General features: G+C 38.4%; 1 protein-coding gene across 3 annotated transcripts in view; it reads right to left on the bottom strand.

The window, feature by feature from the left end:
* Nucleotides 1-2,881: 2,881 nt before the first annotated feature.
* The window catches only part of Vang (Strabismus domain-containing protein Vang), a 225,720-nt gene continuing 213,601 nt past the window's right edge, over nt 2,882-15,000 (bottom strand). For all 3 annotated transcript variants that reach the window (XM_086531685.1, XM_086531684.1, XM_043037094.2), the window contains exons 2-11: nt 14,652-15,000; nt 8,953-9,103; nt 8,537-8,643; nt 8,047-8,196; nt 7,520-7,643; nt 6,908-7,056; nt 6,380-6,557; nt 5,797-5,968; nt 5,415-5,623; nt 2,882-5,235 (exon numbers count right to left, since the gene is read on the bottom strand). The exon at nt 14,652-15,000 is cut by the window's right edge and continues 647 nt beyond it. In XM_086531685.1, coding sequence (XP_086387811.1) covers nt 5,017-5,235; nt 5,415-5,623; nt 5,797-5,968; nt 6,380-6,557; nt 6,908-7,056; nt 7,520-7,643; nt 8,047-8,196; nt 8,537-8,643; nt 8,953-9,103; nt 14,652-14,944 — 1,752 coding nt within the window. In that variant the 5' untranslated portion in view covers nt 14,945-15,000 and the 3' untranslated portion in view covers nt 2,882-5,016. The remainder of the gene's footprint in view (nt 5,236-5,414; nt 5,624-5,796; nt 5,969-6,379; nt 6,558-6,907; nt 7,057-7,519; nt 7,644-8,046; nt 8,197-8,536; nt 8,644-8,952; nt 9,104-14,651) is intronic.

The following is a 15,000-nucleotide window of genomic DNA, read 5'->3' as shown; positions in this document are numbered from 1 at the left end:
AACAGTTCTTTGTGATTTTGAAAGGGTTCTAGAACAGTTCTTTGTGATTTTGAAAGGGTTCTAGAACAGTTCTTTGTGATTTTGAAAGGGTTCTAGAACAGTTCTTTGTGATTTTGAAAGGGTTCTAGAACAGTTCTTTGTGATTTTGAAAGGGTTCTAGAACAGTTCTTTGTGATTTTGAAAGGGTTCTAGAACAGTTCTTTGTGATTTTGAAAGGGTTCTAGAACAGTTCTTTGTGATTTTGAAAGGGTTCTAGAACAGTTCTTTGTGATTTTGAAAGGGTTCTAGAACAGTTCTTTGTGATTTTGAAAGGGTTCTAGAACAGTTCTTTGTGATTTTGAAAGGGTTCTAGAACAGTTCTTTGTGATTTTGAAAGGGTTCTAGAACAGTTCTTTGTGATTTTGAAAGGGTTCTAGAACAGTTCTTTGTGATTTTGAAAGGGTTCTAGAACAGTTCTTTGTGATTTTGAAAGGGTTCTAGAACAGTTCTTTGTGATTTTGAAAGGGTTCTAGAACAGTTCTTTGTGATTTTGAAAGGGTTCTAGAACAGTTCTTTGTGATTTTGAAAGGGTTCTAGAACAGTTCTTTGTGATTTTGAAAGGGTTCTAGAACAGTTCTTTGTGATTTTGAAAGGGTTCTAGAACAGTTCTTTGTGATTTTGAAAGGGTTCTAGAACAGTTCTTTGTGATTTTGAAAGGGTTCTAGAACAGTTCTTTGTGATTTTGAAAGGGTTCTAGAACAGTTCTTTGTGATTTTGAAAGGGTTCTAGAACAGTTCTTTGTGATTTTGAAAGGGTTCTAGAACAGTTCTTTGTGATTTTGAAAGGGTTCTAGAACAGTTCTTTGTGATTTTGAAAGGGTTCTAGAACAGTTCTTTGTGATTTTGAAAGGGTTCTAGAACAGTTCTTTGTGATTTTGAAAGGGTTCTAGAACAGTTCTTTGTGATTTTGAAAGGGTTCTAGAACAGTTCTTTGTGATTTTGAAAGGGTTCTAGAACAGTTCTTTGTGATTTTGAAAGGGTTCTAGAACAGTTCTTTGTGATTTTGAAAGGGTTCTAGAACAGTTCTTTGTGATTTTGAAAGGGTTCTAGAACAGTTCTTTGTGATTTTGAAAGGGTTCTAGAACAGTTCTTTGTGATTTTGAAAGGGTTCTAGAACAGTTCTTTGTGATTTTGAAAGGGTTCTAGAACAGTTCTTTGTGATTTTGAAAGGGTTCTAGAACAGTTCTTTGTGATTTTGAAAGGGTTCTAGAACAGTTCTTTGTGATTTTGAAAGGGTTCTAGAACAGTTCTTTGTGATTTTGAAAGGGTTCTAGAACAGTTCTTTGTGATTTTGAAAGGGTTCTAGAACAGTTCTCTGTGATTTTGAAAGGGTTCTAGAACAGTTCTTTGTGATTTTGAAAGGGTTCTAGAACAGTTCTTTGTGATTTTGAAAGGGTTCTAGAACAGTTCTTTGTGATTTTGAAAGGGTTCTAGAACAGTTCTTTGTGATTTTGAAAGGGTTCTAGAACAGTTCTTTGTGATTTTGAAAGGGTTCTAGAACAGTTCTTTGTGATTTTGAAAGGGTTCTAGAACAGTTCTTTGTGATTTTGAAAGGGTTCTAGAACAGTTCTTTGTGATTTTGAAAGGGTTCTAGAACAGTTCTTTGTGATTTTGAAAGGGTTCTAGAACAGTTCTTTGTGATTTTGAAAGGGTTCTAGAACAGTTCTTTGTGATTTTGAAAGGGTTCTAGAACAGTTCTTTGTGATTTTGAAAGGGTTCTAGAACAGTTCTTTGTGATTTTGAAAGGGTTCTAGAACAGTTCTTTGTGATTTTGAAAGGGTTCTAGAACAGTTCTTTGTGATTTTGAAAGGGTTCTAGAACAGTTCTTTGTGATTTTGAAAGGGTTCTAGAACAGTTCTTTGTGATTTTGAAAGGGTTCTAGAACAGTTCTTTGTGATTTTGAAAGGGTTCTAGAACAGTTCTTTGTGATTTTGAAAGGGTTCTAGAACAGTTCTTTGTGATTTTGAAAGGGTTCTAGAACAGTTCTTTGTGATTTTGAAAGGGTTCTAGAACAGTTCTTTGTGATTTTGAAAGGGTTCTAGAACAGTTCTTTGTGATTTTGAAAGGGTTCTAGAACAGTTCTTTGTGATTTTGAAAGGGTTCTAGAACAGTTCTTTGTGATTTTGAAAGGGTTCTAGAACAGTTCTTTGTGATTTTGAAAGGGTTCTAGAACAGTTCTTTGTGATTTTGAAAGGGTTCTAGAACAGTTCTTTGTGATTTTGAAAGGGTTCTAGAACAGTTCTTTGTGATTTTGAAAGGGTTCTAGAACAGTTCTTTGTTTGCAGGAGGAACATACTGGAAGAGGAAGAGAAGCAGCTCCTGCTAAGACATGCTCCACAGCTGATGCCACATTTTACTCCTCATTTGTTATCGAAGCTGAGACAACTCTTGTGAACAGCTGATTGTTTTCCTAAAGTGATGCATGGTTGTGATGTTTCCGTCCTAAATAAACTATACATATTTATGTAGCAGCTACTTTTGATACCTGTTGTGTTAAACTCCAAAGAGAAATATCTTTTATTTTCAGTAAACATTGAATATTAAAATTGTTTGTATGAATGTTTACTAGATTTTACTTCTTCCCCACACATGAAATCCATTTTTTGTGTGTTTTAATATTTTCTTTGAGAAAGTGTAATTACTTTTATATTTTAGGTTCATCGCCATCATTACATATTAAGTCGGTTACCTCCTTGCTCAATACTTTTGAAATTGTCTTTGGTCATTTGGCTATTAACTGATGATTTCCTGAAGACTAATATTTACTAAAAGGTTTTCTACATCCTACAATTTTATTTTGTCAATATTATAAATTATTTTGTTTAGGTGACTATAAAAAGATATTTTTTCATAACTGTAGTTTATTTACTATTATAAACAGCACTCACTAGGCTATTTTACAAAGATGATATGCCTAAAAAGACCACTGATGATCAGTTGATGATTTAGACTACATAAAATATATGAAACAATGACGTTCCAAAGAAGTGCATTCACCTGCACGCTATAATCCTAATTTGAGGTAACAAAAGAATGTCTGTAAAAAAATTTAGCATAAATAAATGAGAGATACCTTGACTTGAGACTATGGAAAATCTAGAGTAATATTTGAGTATAATAACCAGTGATAATGGCTTTACCATAAATAGGTAGAAGTTACTCCTTTTTATAGCAACACATAGGTTACTGTAACTGTCTTGGTCTATGAGATACAACATCCTAAACATTTTAAGATCTTCCTAACTGATTGGTACATAAACTAGGTTACACATAAATACATAAAATGGTACATCAACAATTTTCATAGTGTATATAACTGCTCAAAAGCAACATTTGATACACTTTCCAAATTAAATATGCAATTTTAAGAAATTAATTTAAAGGATGTTGAATATATAATGATATATAATGAGAATTCAAATAAAAAGTCAAAACACCAAATTTCAAGGAGTTTCCAGATATTTTGCCTAATCATGAATAACAAACACAAGAAATAAATAGCACACTAATTGTATGGCTATAAAAATAACAACATCAATATGTACACTTTATATACACGTAAATTGAAACCTTTGGCTCTACGTAAAAACATAAACGCACCAGATGGAACTGAATTTCACATGCCATCACAGGGGCTTGTACTGGTTTACAACTTTTGCTAAGAGAAGCATAGGGATGACAAACAACATGTAAAACACATGACACTAACAGCTTGAATATTCAACTGTGCCCAGAACACAACATAGGCCTTGAGAAACTAGGCAGTTACTAAACGATCCAAACAACCATAATGTTCAAATTACACTTCATTCTTGAACGTTCTTGTTCATCCAAACTGTGCTTACACAACCCTGACATAATTCAACTTCTCAAATATGCCTGGATGCATTCAAACAAAAAACAAAAATAATATAAAGATCAAATAGCTGTGGCACACTGCTTATCAAGTTCTCAAATTACATAAATAATTATGGTAATAATTATCATTTTTCCCTTTTCAATGTTGTTATTACATAAAAAATGATGAGTGCAGAGACATCACAATTGTGCTTCTCTCAGCATGGCTGTGTAGCATCTGAGGTACAGCATGCACAATAAGCAGCAATGGATGAATTATTTACCATGAAATGATGGTCTTGAGAATGTTATTTTAAAACTACACTTAGTTCTGCAACATAATTACACTTCATTTTACAACCCTCGTAGCATGCTCCTTTACAAAAATCCATTCACACAGATCTACAAGTATAACAGACGACTAGAAAGTGGTGAACTTTCTGTTCTTGGGTATAATCAAGGTATACACAATATTTGAGCTTAGGAAATTAATACATATAACCTGTTCCTTGACTGTGCACTTGGTCTTTGTCCACTGATGATAAGGAAAGGTACACAGAACGCAAAGAAAAAGAAAGACAAATTTGATAGCTTAGATCGTAAGGCAACAACAAACAAGGGCCAGCACAACGGAAGCTTCAGGTGGGATGAGGTGTACTTCTTGTGCAGTTTTTTCTTCTACTTCACTTGATCGAGGAACGACCACTGACAAAGCCTTTGGGTGTACGGTTACGTACTGTCCTCGAGTCTCAGAAGGGGACGAGAAGAGATGTCCATTCTCTCGGCACTTCAAATACACTTTCGAGTTCTCACTTTTAATAAGCATAACTTTTGTGAACACGACATTAACTTTTTATATGCAAATAACATGTAGTGAATAGTAGACAACAAGGTCTTTGTATTCTATTTCAGGTAAAAGTATCTATCATCAGGAACATGTAATTTGAGAGCTGAGTCACACAGTTAACTGGGAGCTGTCTATTAACTTTGGCATGATCGGCAGAGGGAAATCCTTGACATACATACACATGGATGTCACTTGAACGTCAGTTGAACCAGTAAATATAGCGTTCTTTATCGCATTCAACACTTTTAATTGTCTGAAAATTTCACACGTCCATTTTGTCACGAAAAATGAGAATTATACACTGGTTTCTGAGTTCAGCCTGAGAACAAATTTGTTACTTTTCGGGTGAATGATTTCCTCTGCTATAGAAAAGTGTGGGATAGAGCGGACACTGCACAGGAGACACACGTCCGCTTGGCGTAGCTGGAAAATGGTGCCGTCATCGATCGCTCGAGAGAGCAGCTGGTCGCACACGAGACCCCACGATTGAACTCCTCGGTGTTCTTTATCGTTCTGTGAATACAAAGATTCTGATTAATATAGTTATCCAACAGCGGGATCTAGGAATGACAGAGTACTAATACAAAAAAAATAATAATAATAAAAAAAATAAAATAAAAAATAAATAAATACATTCCATATCAGCCAGTATTACTGTAATCAACACGTAACAACAAGTCCACGAAACTAACCTGTAACACAGGCGACGATAAGAGGTACTTTTCCAAGAAAGCCCGAGGACTCATGTCATGCGCCAGACAGATGGCTAGATGGTTGAGGATCGACTCCATGGTGTGTCTCGGCTGCTGCCTCGTGATGCGCAGGTATTTCTGCAAAGCTCGTGCAAGGGAAGGGAATATGGACTGAGCTGCTTCATGGGGATCCATGGGGGCGCTCGGACCTGGAATCAACAGTCTGAGTTAGTTTGAGAAATACAGAACAGGATCATTTCTATGTTCAATGAAGATGAACATTATATCCAAAAAGGGCAATTCATAGACATAATCTTAAAGACACTAAAATTTCTTCCTCACATGTGGCAAAATATCTAAGGACTCCATTCTGCAAACATACCTTGTTCTTCGTGCATGCGCTTGATGTGCGTGAAAGCCTCTTCCGCCGCCGTTATGAGGCGAGCCTTTCGCTTCCGCACTCTCCTCTCGTATTCGTGTTCTTCGTAGAACCTCTCATTGTGGGCGGAGTCGCGTCTTCGAGCGCTCGCGGTTAGTACCGCTCGGGTGTGGCCCTGCAAGCGTTGGTGGGATTCAGTTTTGTGATGTTGTCCGGTCATGTTATGGGTGTGTGCACCTATCTAGAGTACATACATACATACATACATACATACATACATACATACATACATACATACATACATACATACATACATACATACATACATACATACATACATACATACATACACATATATATAATATGTATATATATATATATATATATATATATATATATATATAATATATATATATATAATTCCCAAACCTTAAAAACAGGATATTCACTACAACTAAATGAGTTTCAACAACCAAATCATTCCCTCATAATGGGAATTATACAAATGAACACCCTAAACGATAATAAAAACAACAATAACAAAGGTAATAGCAGTGACAACAGTAACAGAAAGCGGGACACTAACCTCTGCGTTCTCCTCATTGCCATCCACATCGTAATACTTGAAGGAGGAGTTGGTCGAGTGCTTCTTCTTGGAGGGCAAGCGGTCCAGGTACGGGTTGTAGATGGAGAAGTCTTGGTAGTACTTCTCCAGGACCCAGGCGGCTGCGCGCTGGACACTCAGCTGGCCGATGTTGTACCACCTGTTGTGGAGTTGAGGTGGGCGTGAGTGGCGGTGGAAGGGAGGTCGATTCAGGGAGTTTCATGGTAGTTGTGTTATTGAATTTGATTTGGGTTTGAATAGGGAGAGGGAAGTCAGTGGTGACGGCATTGGGAATGTATCTTTGTACGTTGAGATACACACTTGAAAATATCGACGCAACCTATAACAGTACATTCCAAATCCACCCAAATCACAAAGCAAGACACAGAATACAGACACCAAAACCCTTTACAACATCTCAAGACACAACAAAAATAAAATAAATACCCCACAGAGATATAAAAAAAACTATATATCTTCAAATCCACCCCGAAAAGACCTCTCGCTGACCTGCTCTCCCCGTCGGGTGACCGAAGGACCTTGACAGAGTACTGGGGCGTCAGGTGTCGGAGCTCCAGCAGAATCACAGCCAAGTAGTGGATGAACAGAAGGGCGTCGACCAGACTCACGGCGAAGTAGACGATGGAACGGTACTGCACCTGTGGGTCGCGGGCGGGAGGGCTTAGTACAGAATAGGGCTATTATGTTTAACATTTGGGTATGGGGGGGTCATTTGGGCGGGGATGGGGGGAAGGTCATCTCCACGTTGTTTAGGGTGGCTTTTTGTTATTTCCACTTTGGGGGATGCATCATTAGTGTTGAGGTTACTCTTGTTCCTGTTCTTGCTTTGGGGGATTCTCCCCCTGTCACTCAGGATGACAATTTAAAAAGTATATCAACTAAAATTCGTATGATCAAATCTATTCTAAAAAGCATATTCCAAGAAGACATCTAACTCATCATCCTGTCCTTGAAGTTTAAATAAACCGGACAAACCAAACATACCAAATGAGTTAGACCAAACACATTCACGAGACCTAAATGACACCCCTTTCCTCCCATCCCAACGAAACCAAAACTTGAACCGCTGACCGAACGCCTCCCTCATCCCCCCCCCCTTACCTTCTCCGTGTTCTCGATGATTCGCACGACGTAGAAGAGCCAGAAGGAGAAAGTGAACACCAGGATGAGCATCGTCACCAGCGCTCGGAAGATGAAGATTCGGGGCATCGTAGCCTTGGGTTGCCTGGGGGATAAGAGAAAAAAGGATGATGTGGTTAGGTCTGTGTATGTGTATGTGGGGGGGGGGGGGCATTTTCGAGGAAAAAAAGTTATTTGGGGAATTGGCAATGTGAAAGGCAATGAAAAATAATACAGAATGAAAGCCTAATGGTAAACAACTCGATTTAGGAATTTTAAATATTTGCATATCTGAATTAAGATAAAAAAAGGATGAGTGTGTGTGTGTGTGTGTGTGTGTGTGTGTGTGTGTGTGTGTGTGTGTGTGTGTGTGTGTGTGTGTGTGTGTGTGTGTGTGTGTGTGTGTGTGTGTGTGTGTGTGTGTGTGTGTGTGTGTGTGTGTGTGTGTGTGTGTGTGTATGTATATACATAGACAGTCCTTTTAAAAGCGCAACCGCCGGTCCTCCTACCTGAAGAAGAGCGCCCACGACCCCAGCAGGAGGATGAGGAGCTTGAAGGAGAAGCTGATGAGGAGGCCGTCGCACTCCGTGTCGCACAGCGGAGGGTCGTTCTTCAGCTTGATAATGTTCAGGCGAGGGATCAGCACCATCGCTATGGGGCTGAGCGACAAAAAGATTATTAAGATTAATAAAGAAAACGCGAGATATGGACGGCAGGCTGTGTACTGGGTGGAGTGGGGGTGGAGTGGGGGTGGTGAGGGGAGGAGTAAGGGGGGGTGAGAGGTTTCCGCAAGTTACGTCTGGTATCGAGGGATGCGGAATAAAAAGTTACGTTGTGAAAACCTGTTGAACTTAGGCGCTAGAATAAAGAGATAAAAGAAAGAGATAAAGCTAGGCTGCGGAACGCCTAGATACCAACAACTGGACTGGAAGAATATTCCCAAGTCATCGAGAGTAGAAACCTTCTCTCACCCTAACTGCCGGAGTTGAGTGCTCTCACCTGAGGAAGGCCAGGAAGGCCACGAGGGCACATAACGCCGAGCCAATGTATCGCTGGCACGTGAAGGTCACGCCGGTTTCCTGGTCTCTCCCGATTATCGTGACGTCCTGTGGAAGGAGGAGGAGGGGGAGGGGATGTGAGCGACAGCAAGTGGTTCAGGTAGCGGTGAATCTCCAAGGGAAGTATCGTCTCAGTATGTGCACTTAGATGTGATCCACATGGAATCACGAACTCGCAGATATATAGGCCTATCTAGGCGCACACTCGCATGCTCATGCAAAGATACAGTCACTGATGCACACCTGTACATACTTACATACATACATACATACACACACACACACACACACACACACACACACACACACACACACACACACACACACACACACGCGTGACCTGAGCACCCAACCCACCTGGAAGGACTCAGAGCGCACGGAGGTGTTCCCCGTGATGGCGGTGGTGTTGTCCCCCCAGTTGTCGTCCTGGGGGAGGATCTGCACCTCGATCACTTCTCCCCCCATCCCCCCGTCGCCGCCTACTCCGGCCGTCATCTCGCTGACACGCCTGCAGGAGAGGAGAGAAAAGGGTTAGTGGTGGCGCCCGGGATGTGGGTGGAAGATGTGCAAAACTTGAGTGTAATGACGATTTAAAGGTAAATAAATATACCGTGATAAAGTGTAAACATAAAGTGTATCATATGGGGCAATGATACTCATACTTCAGTAGAAGGTAAATCTATGTTAACTTTCATTATATATATATATATATATATATATATATATATATATATATATATATTATATATATATATAGATATTTTTTTTTTTTTTTTTTTTTTTTTTTTTTTTTTTTTTCTTTTTTTTTCCGTTATAATTGATATTACTACGAATATTCAAATAATATTTTACAGGTCATGGTTAATGATATGGCACATATACGTTAAACGTTGGAAATAAAACATAATACAGTTTGAGTAACACTGACAGAGAATAGATTAATAGATTTGTGATGGCATACATTTTCTAAAGCCTGCTGAAGGGGGGAGGGAATGAATTAGTAATAAGTGATGGCATTAATGCTTTCTTGAGTGTAGTGATATGTAGTAAAAGCGTATGCTGAATATGTTTCAGATAAAGTATCTTTTTTGGGGGGTTTATGTGATATGCCATGAATAACATATACTATATACTGTACGTATGTATGTATATACATATGTGTATGTGTGTGCGTATGTGTATATATATGTATATATGTATATATGTATATATGTGCGTGTGTGTGTGTGTGTGTATATGTATGTATATATATATATATATATATATATATATATATATATATATATATATACATATATATATATATATATATATATATATATATATATATATATATACATATATAACAAAAATAAAGACAAAATAATATCTTTAAAAATTTGGACATGGAAAATGAAGCGTTGTCCTTCATAATCTACGAAAGAATGTATTTGCATATAAATTAAAATCTCAAGTTTAAAACCTTAATCACTAACTAAACTGAAGAGAGGGAGGGGGGAGGGGGTAAGATGGGGGGAGTGTAATATTTTCAATAAATAATAAATGGAGAAAATAAATGAATTTGAAGAATGGATTAGAATATTTTTGGCTGACTTTACTATATATTTTTTTTCTTAGACATTGGGTTCATTTTTGTTTGTTTGTTTGTTTGTTTGTTTGAGTTTTTCAACTCCTTGCGTTCCTTGATTCATCTGTTTACCAATTTCTAAACAGTTCTCCTCATCATCATCATAACAACAACAACAACAACAATAATAATAATAATTATGATAATAATATAATTATAATAATAATAAAATAAAATAATAAAAAATATAATTAACAATAACAACAATGATAATAATGATGATAATAATAATATAATTATAATAATAAAATAAAAAATAAAAAATAAATAACAATAACAATGATAATAATAATGATGATGATAATAATAATAACAATAATAATGATAATGATAAAAACAATAATACACAAATAATAATAACAACAATAATAAAAAATAAAAATAAAAATAATTACAACAACCACAACAATCCTAACTACTCCAACATCAATGGTAATAAATAAGAAATCCTGGTGTATAAAAAAAGAATAATATAAAGCCATACGACAAAATACTGGTATGAAACGTAACAATATGAAGAGGAAACGGAGAAAATGAAGAAGAATAAAAGGAGAGAATGAAGGGGGAGAAGAAGAAATGGTGAAGAAATGAAGCACAAGAAGATGCCGGTTCGTAAGAAGGAAAGAAGGAATGAAAAGGAAGAAAAATAGAAGAGAGGAAGAAATAGGAGAATTCCAGAAGAAAAAGGAGACGAAGGATAATAATAATAACAATAACAATAATAAGTAGACGAATGATAATAACAATAATAGTAGCAATAAGAAGAAAGAAAAAAGAAGAAGGTGAACGAGAAAAAAAGAAAACCAAGGTGACGGAGAAGAAGAAGAAGAAAAAAAAAGACAAAGAATAAAGAAGAAAAAGAAAAACAAGAAGAAAGAAGAGAAAGGAGAGCGCAAAGAAGAAGGCCAGAGGAAGACAGAAAAGGCACGAAGCAAAGAGGAAGAAAGCCTCCGCTCTCAGCTGGTGCTCTAAGACTTCCTAAGGACTCGGAAATCCTACAGTTATCTCAATGGATTAAGGTTTTGAGTCAATCAAAGAGTGTTTTTGCAATTAGAGGATTCCAATGCTATTGACAAAGAGGAGGGTGGGGTGGGGTGGGGGGGTTAGGGGGGGAAGGTTAGAAGATCTACCTTTCACATTTATTTTAAGGAGTTAAGTAGGAGGTCGTGAGATGCCATACATTGTTTATTTATCTAAGAAAAATGGGGCCAATCGTTGCTATTTTTATTTTTTTTCTAGTAGGAACTATTCTCTTCCCTGTAATTGTAAACAAACAATATTTATGATCTTCTTAAATTAAAGGATCTCAGAGCGGCTGTCAACAACATTGTCTTGCCTGAATCCTTCCTCAAAACATGGCGTGTCTAAACCGTAGAGTTTGTGCCCGAACGCTCCTTTGAAGTTTTTTTTTTATTATTGATGATAATCTTGGTTTTGTCATTTTCTTATCAGTACCAACAGGCCTAATAATACAACAATTAATATTATCATATAGTTATCCCCACTGATACAAAATCTAATATCAACAACATTATCATATTTTTTCATAATTTTCAATACTATTTCATAATTTCTTAACTATCGTTACCAGCAATGACTAATCCTCATCATCATCGCCATTATCATTATCATCACTACCAATAATACTAGTAATAAAAACAAAATAATGATAAATAATGCACAAAAAAATTGCTACACCACTAAATTTCAGAAGCAAATCGACAGGACGATCACCCAAGATAAACAACCCAAACAAACAAACAAACAAGATAAAACACACCACCAACCTATCAATTTTCCGAGTTGGGAAAATTCTGTAAGCGCACGTAACGAGCTCATTATCAGAGGCATATCTAATCAGATTCCTTCGAGAGAGAACAACAAAAAGAAGAAAGAAAGAAGAAAAAAGAAAGAAAAAAAAGGTCTGGAAACAAATTTGGGAGTTTGAGTCCACGGCCATGTTGACTGGACTCTCTTCGGGGTAAGAAGGGCGTGTCTGCAATGCATTGTCTCTCTCTCTCTCTCTCTCTCTCTCTCTCTCTCTCTCTCTCTCTCTCTCTCTCTCTCTCTCTCTCTCTCTCTCTCCTTCCCTCTTTTGGATTTTTTTGTTTTTGGGGATTATTTTTTTTTTCTTCTTTCTCTTTTCCTATTCTATCCCTTTCTTCTTTCTATTATTATTATTATTATTATTATTATTATTATTATTATTATCATTATTACTATTTTACCTCCTCCCCTTCTCATCCTCCTCTTTCCTTTCTTCTCCTACCCATCCTTCTCTTCCTCCTTTCCCTCCTTCTCCTCCTCCTCCTCCTCTTTCTTTCCCCTTTTTTCTCCTCCCCTTCTCCTCTTCCCCGACCTTCTCCTCCTCCTCTTTTCCCTTCTCTACCTCCTCCTCCTCCTCCTCCTCCCCTTCTCCCTCCTTTTCCTCCCCCTCACACCCTTTCTCCTCCTACTTTCCCCCACCATTACCTCCTCCTCCTCCTCCTTCTCCTCCTCCTAATTCTCGTTCCCTTTCCTTAATGCTCCTGTCGCACCATCCACTGGCTAACGATTCCAGCACCAGACTTAAGAATGCTGACGACTTGCTCAAGTTATTACGCCTGATTATACATGCGAGACAGCTTCTGGGGATGAGGTTAAAAAAATGGGGAGATGAGGTGGTGGTGGTGGTGGGGGGGGGGGGTAGGCGAGAAGGAGAGGGGAGGTAGTGAGGGAGTGAGGGAGAGAGGGAAGGAGAAAGACGGAGAGAGGGAGAAAGACGGAGAGAGCGAGAGAGGGAGAGAGAGAGAGAGAGAGAGAGAGAGAGAGAGAAGGAGAGAGAGAGAGAGAGAGAGAGGGAAAGAGAATAAGAGAGAGAGAGAGAGAAGGAGAGAGGAGAGAGAGAGAGAGAGAGAGGGAAAGAGAATAAGAGAGAGAGAGAGAGAGAGAGGAGAAGAGAGAGGGAGGAGAGAGAGGAGGAAGAGAGAGGAGAGGAGAGAAGGAGGAAAGAAGAGGGAAGGAAAGAGAGAGAGGGGGATGGAAGGAAGGAAGGAGAAAGAGAGGGAATAAAGGAAGGAGAGAGGGAGGGAGGAAGACAGGGAGGAGAGAGAGAGAAAAAAAAGAAAATCTCCATCAAATCGAGTGACTTCGATAGCCGAGAGTTGAACATTGGAGAAAATGTAAATTTGCAACTTCATTAACTTATCAAAGAGAAACAAGCCAATTTGGTGACATTTAATGAGATGCTGTCTAACGCGGGGATAAATGATTCAAGGGAGCCTGCATTAGTTATATTAGCAATTTTTGTCGTCGTGTAGATAGTGTTATTATTATCATTATCTTTTATTGGTAGTTGTAATATTAATGCTGACGTCAATGCCAATAAAAAAAAAAATATTTATACAATTAATCATCACATAGGCCTCCAGCATTGTTTCACTTTGTAGCAGAATTGATATATATATAATATATTTGTATATATATGTATGTATATGTATATGTAATGTATATATATAGTATGTATGTATATGTATGTATTAATGTATGTATGTATGCATATGCATATGCATATGTGCTATATATAATTATATATATATATATATATATATATATATATATATACGTACATATACATACATATATGAAATATAGTAAATATGGTATACAAGGCATATACAATATAACTATAGTATATACACATAAAAATAACCAACGAAGAATATGAACCCATTCCTCGAGGTCATAATATGCAACTCTCTTCATCTCTATTCCGTGTATCTATGTCCAAGATAATGACTCTGACCCGAAGAGACCAAGTCAGTCATCCCGGAGAGAGAAACAGGACACCCGGTCAATTAAGTGTCGGTTTGTCATCTCGAAAAGGAGCAGACAGCGAGGGAGGTTCAATTAGAAGATGGGACAGGCGGACAGGCATGCAGGCGGACAGGCATACGTGGAGGTTCAACTGGACTAGGTGATGGGATAGACGAACATGGAGGTTCAATTAGTAGAGGGAGGTTCAATTAGCAGATGGAATAGACAGACATGGAGGTTCAATTAGAAGATGGAATAGACAGACATGGAGGTTCAACCAGGACACACACTAGCACAGCACTAATATCTTTGTGTGCGTGAGTTTGGTGGCCCTCTGCTTGGTTGCGGAATTAACCATGAGTGAATATTTCATCTCATTTGTAACTACGATAATGTATGGGAGTTGGTATCGCATTGGTAGTGACAAGGAAATGTTTCTTGTTTCTCAGAACCTTCTTTTGGATGATCTATAGGTGAATATGAAAATAATTTATTTACAAGAACATAAGGTTATCGGAATACGAAATCGGAAACAGGTTAATAATGTGATGAAACAGTTGCACAAAGAAGAGGTAGTAATGATGTTGTTTAAGATAAAAAAGAGAAAGGACTAGGTGGACGCGGCCCTCCTTACCTTCCTCTCTTGTGTAGGGGTCGAGCATTGGCGCTCCGGAGAGACACGAAGGACGCCTTGCGCCTGAGGTGCGGGGGCGGAGGCTGCTGTTGCTGCTGATGATACTGCTGCTGCTGGAAGTGCTGCGGGTGCGGGAAGGGCCCGGCTTGCGGGTGCGGGTGGCGCTGGAGCGACGCGTAGATGCTGGCGTCGGTGAATCCCGAGATAACGGAGTCCTGGTCAGGTGTCCAGGCGCCCTGGGCTGCGCTCGCTGCGGCATACGACGACCCCGGGTTGCCCGCGGAGAAGGACATAGATACCCTGTCCCTGCGGCGGAGCGGCGCGGCGGCGGCGGCGGAGGGGCTGCTGC

The sequence above is a fragment of the Penaeus japonicus genome, unplaced genomic scaffold (assembly GCF_977035675.1).
Source record: "Penaeus japonicus unplaced genomic scaffold, GWHDUDI00000001_assembly GWHDUDI00000036, whole genome shotgun sequence".
Classification (NCBI taxonomy): domain Eukaryota; kingdom Metazoa; phylum Arthropoda; class Malacostraca; order Decapoda; family Penaeidae; genus Penaeus; species Penaeus japonicus.
Note: the sequence above shows the minus strand (reverse complement) of the source record. Positions and strands in the feature narration are given on the sequence as shown.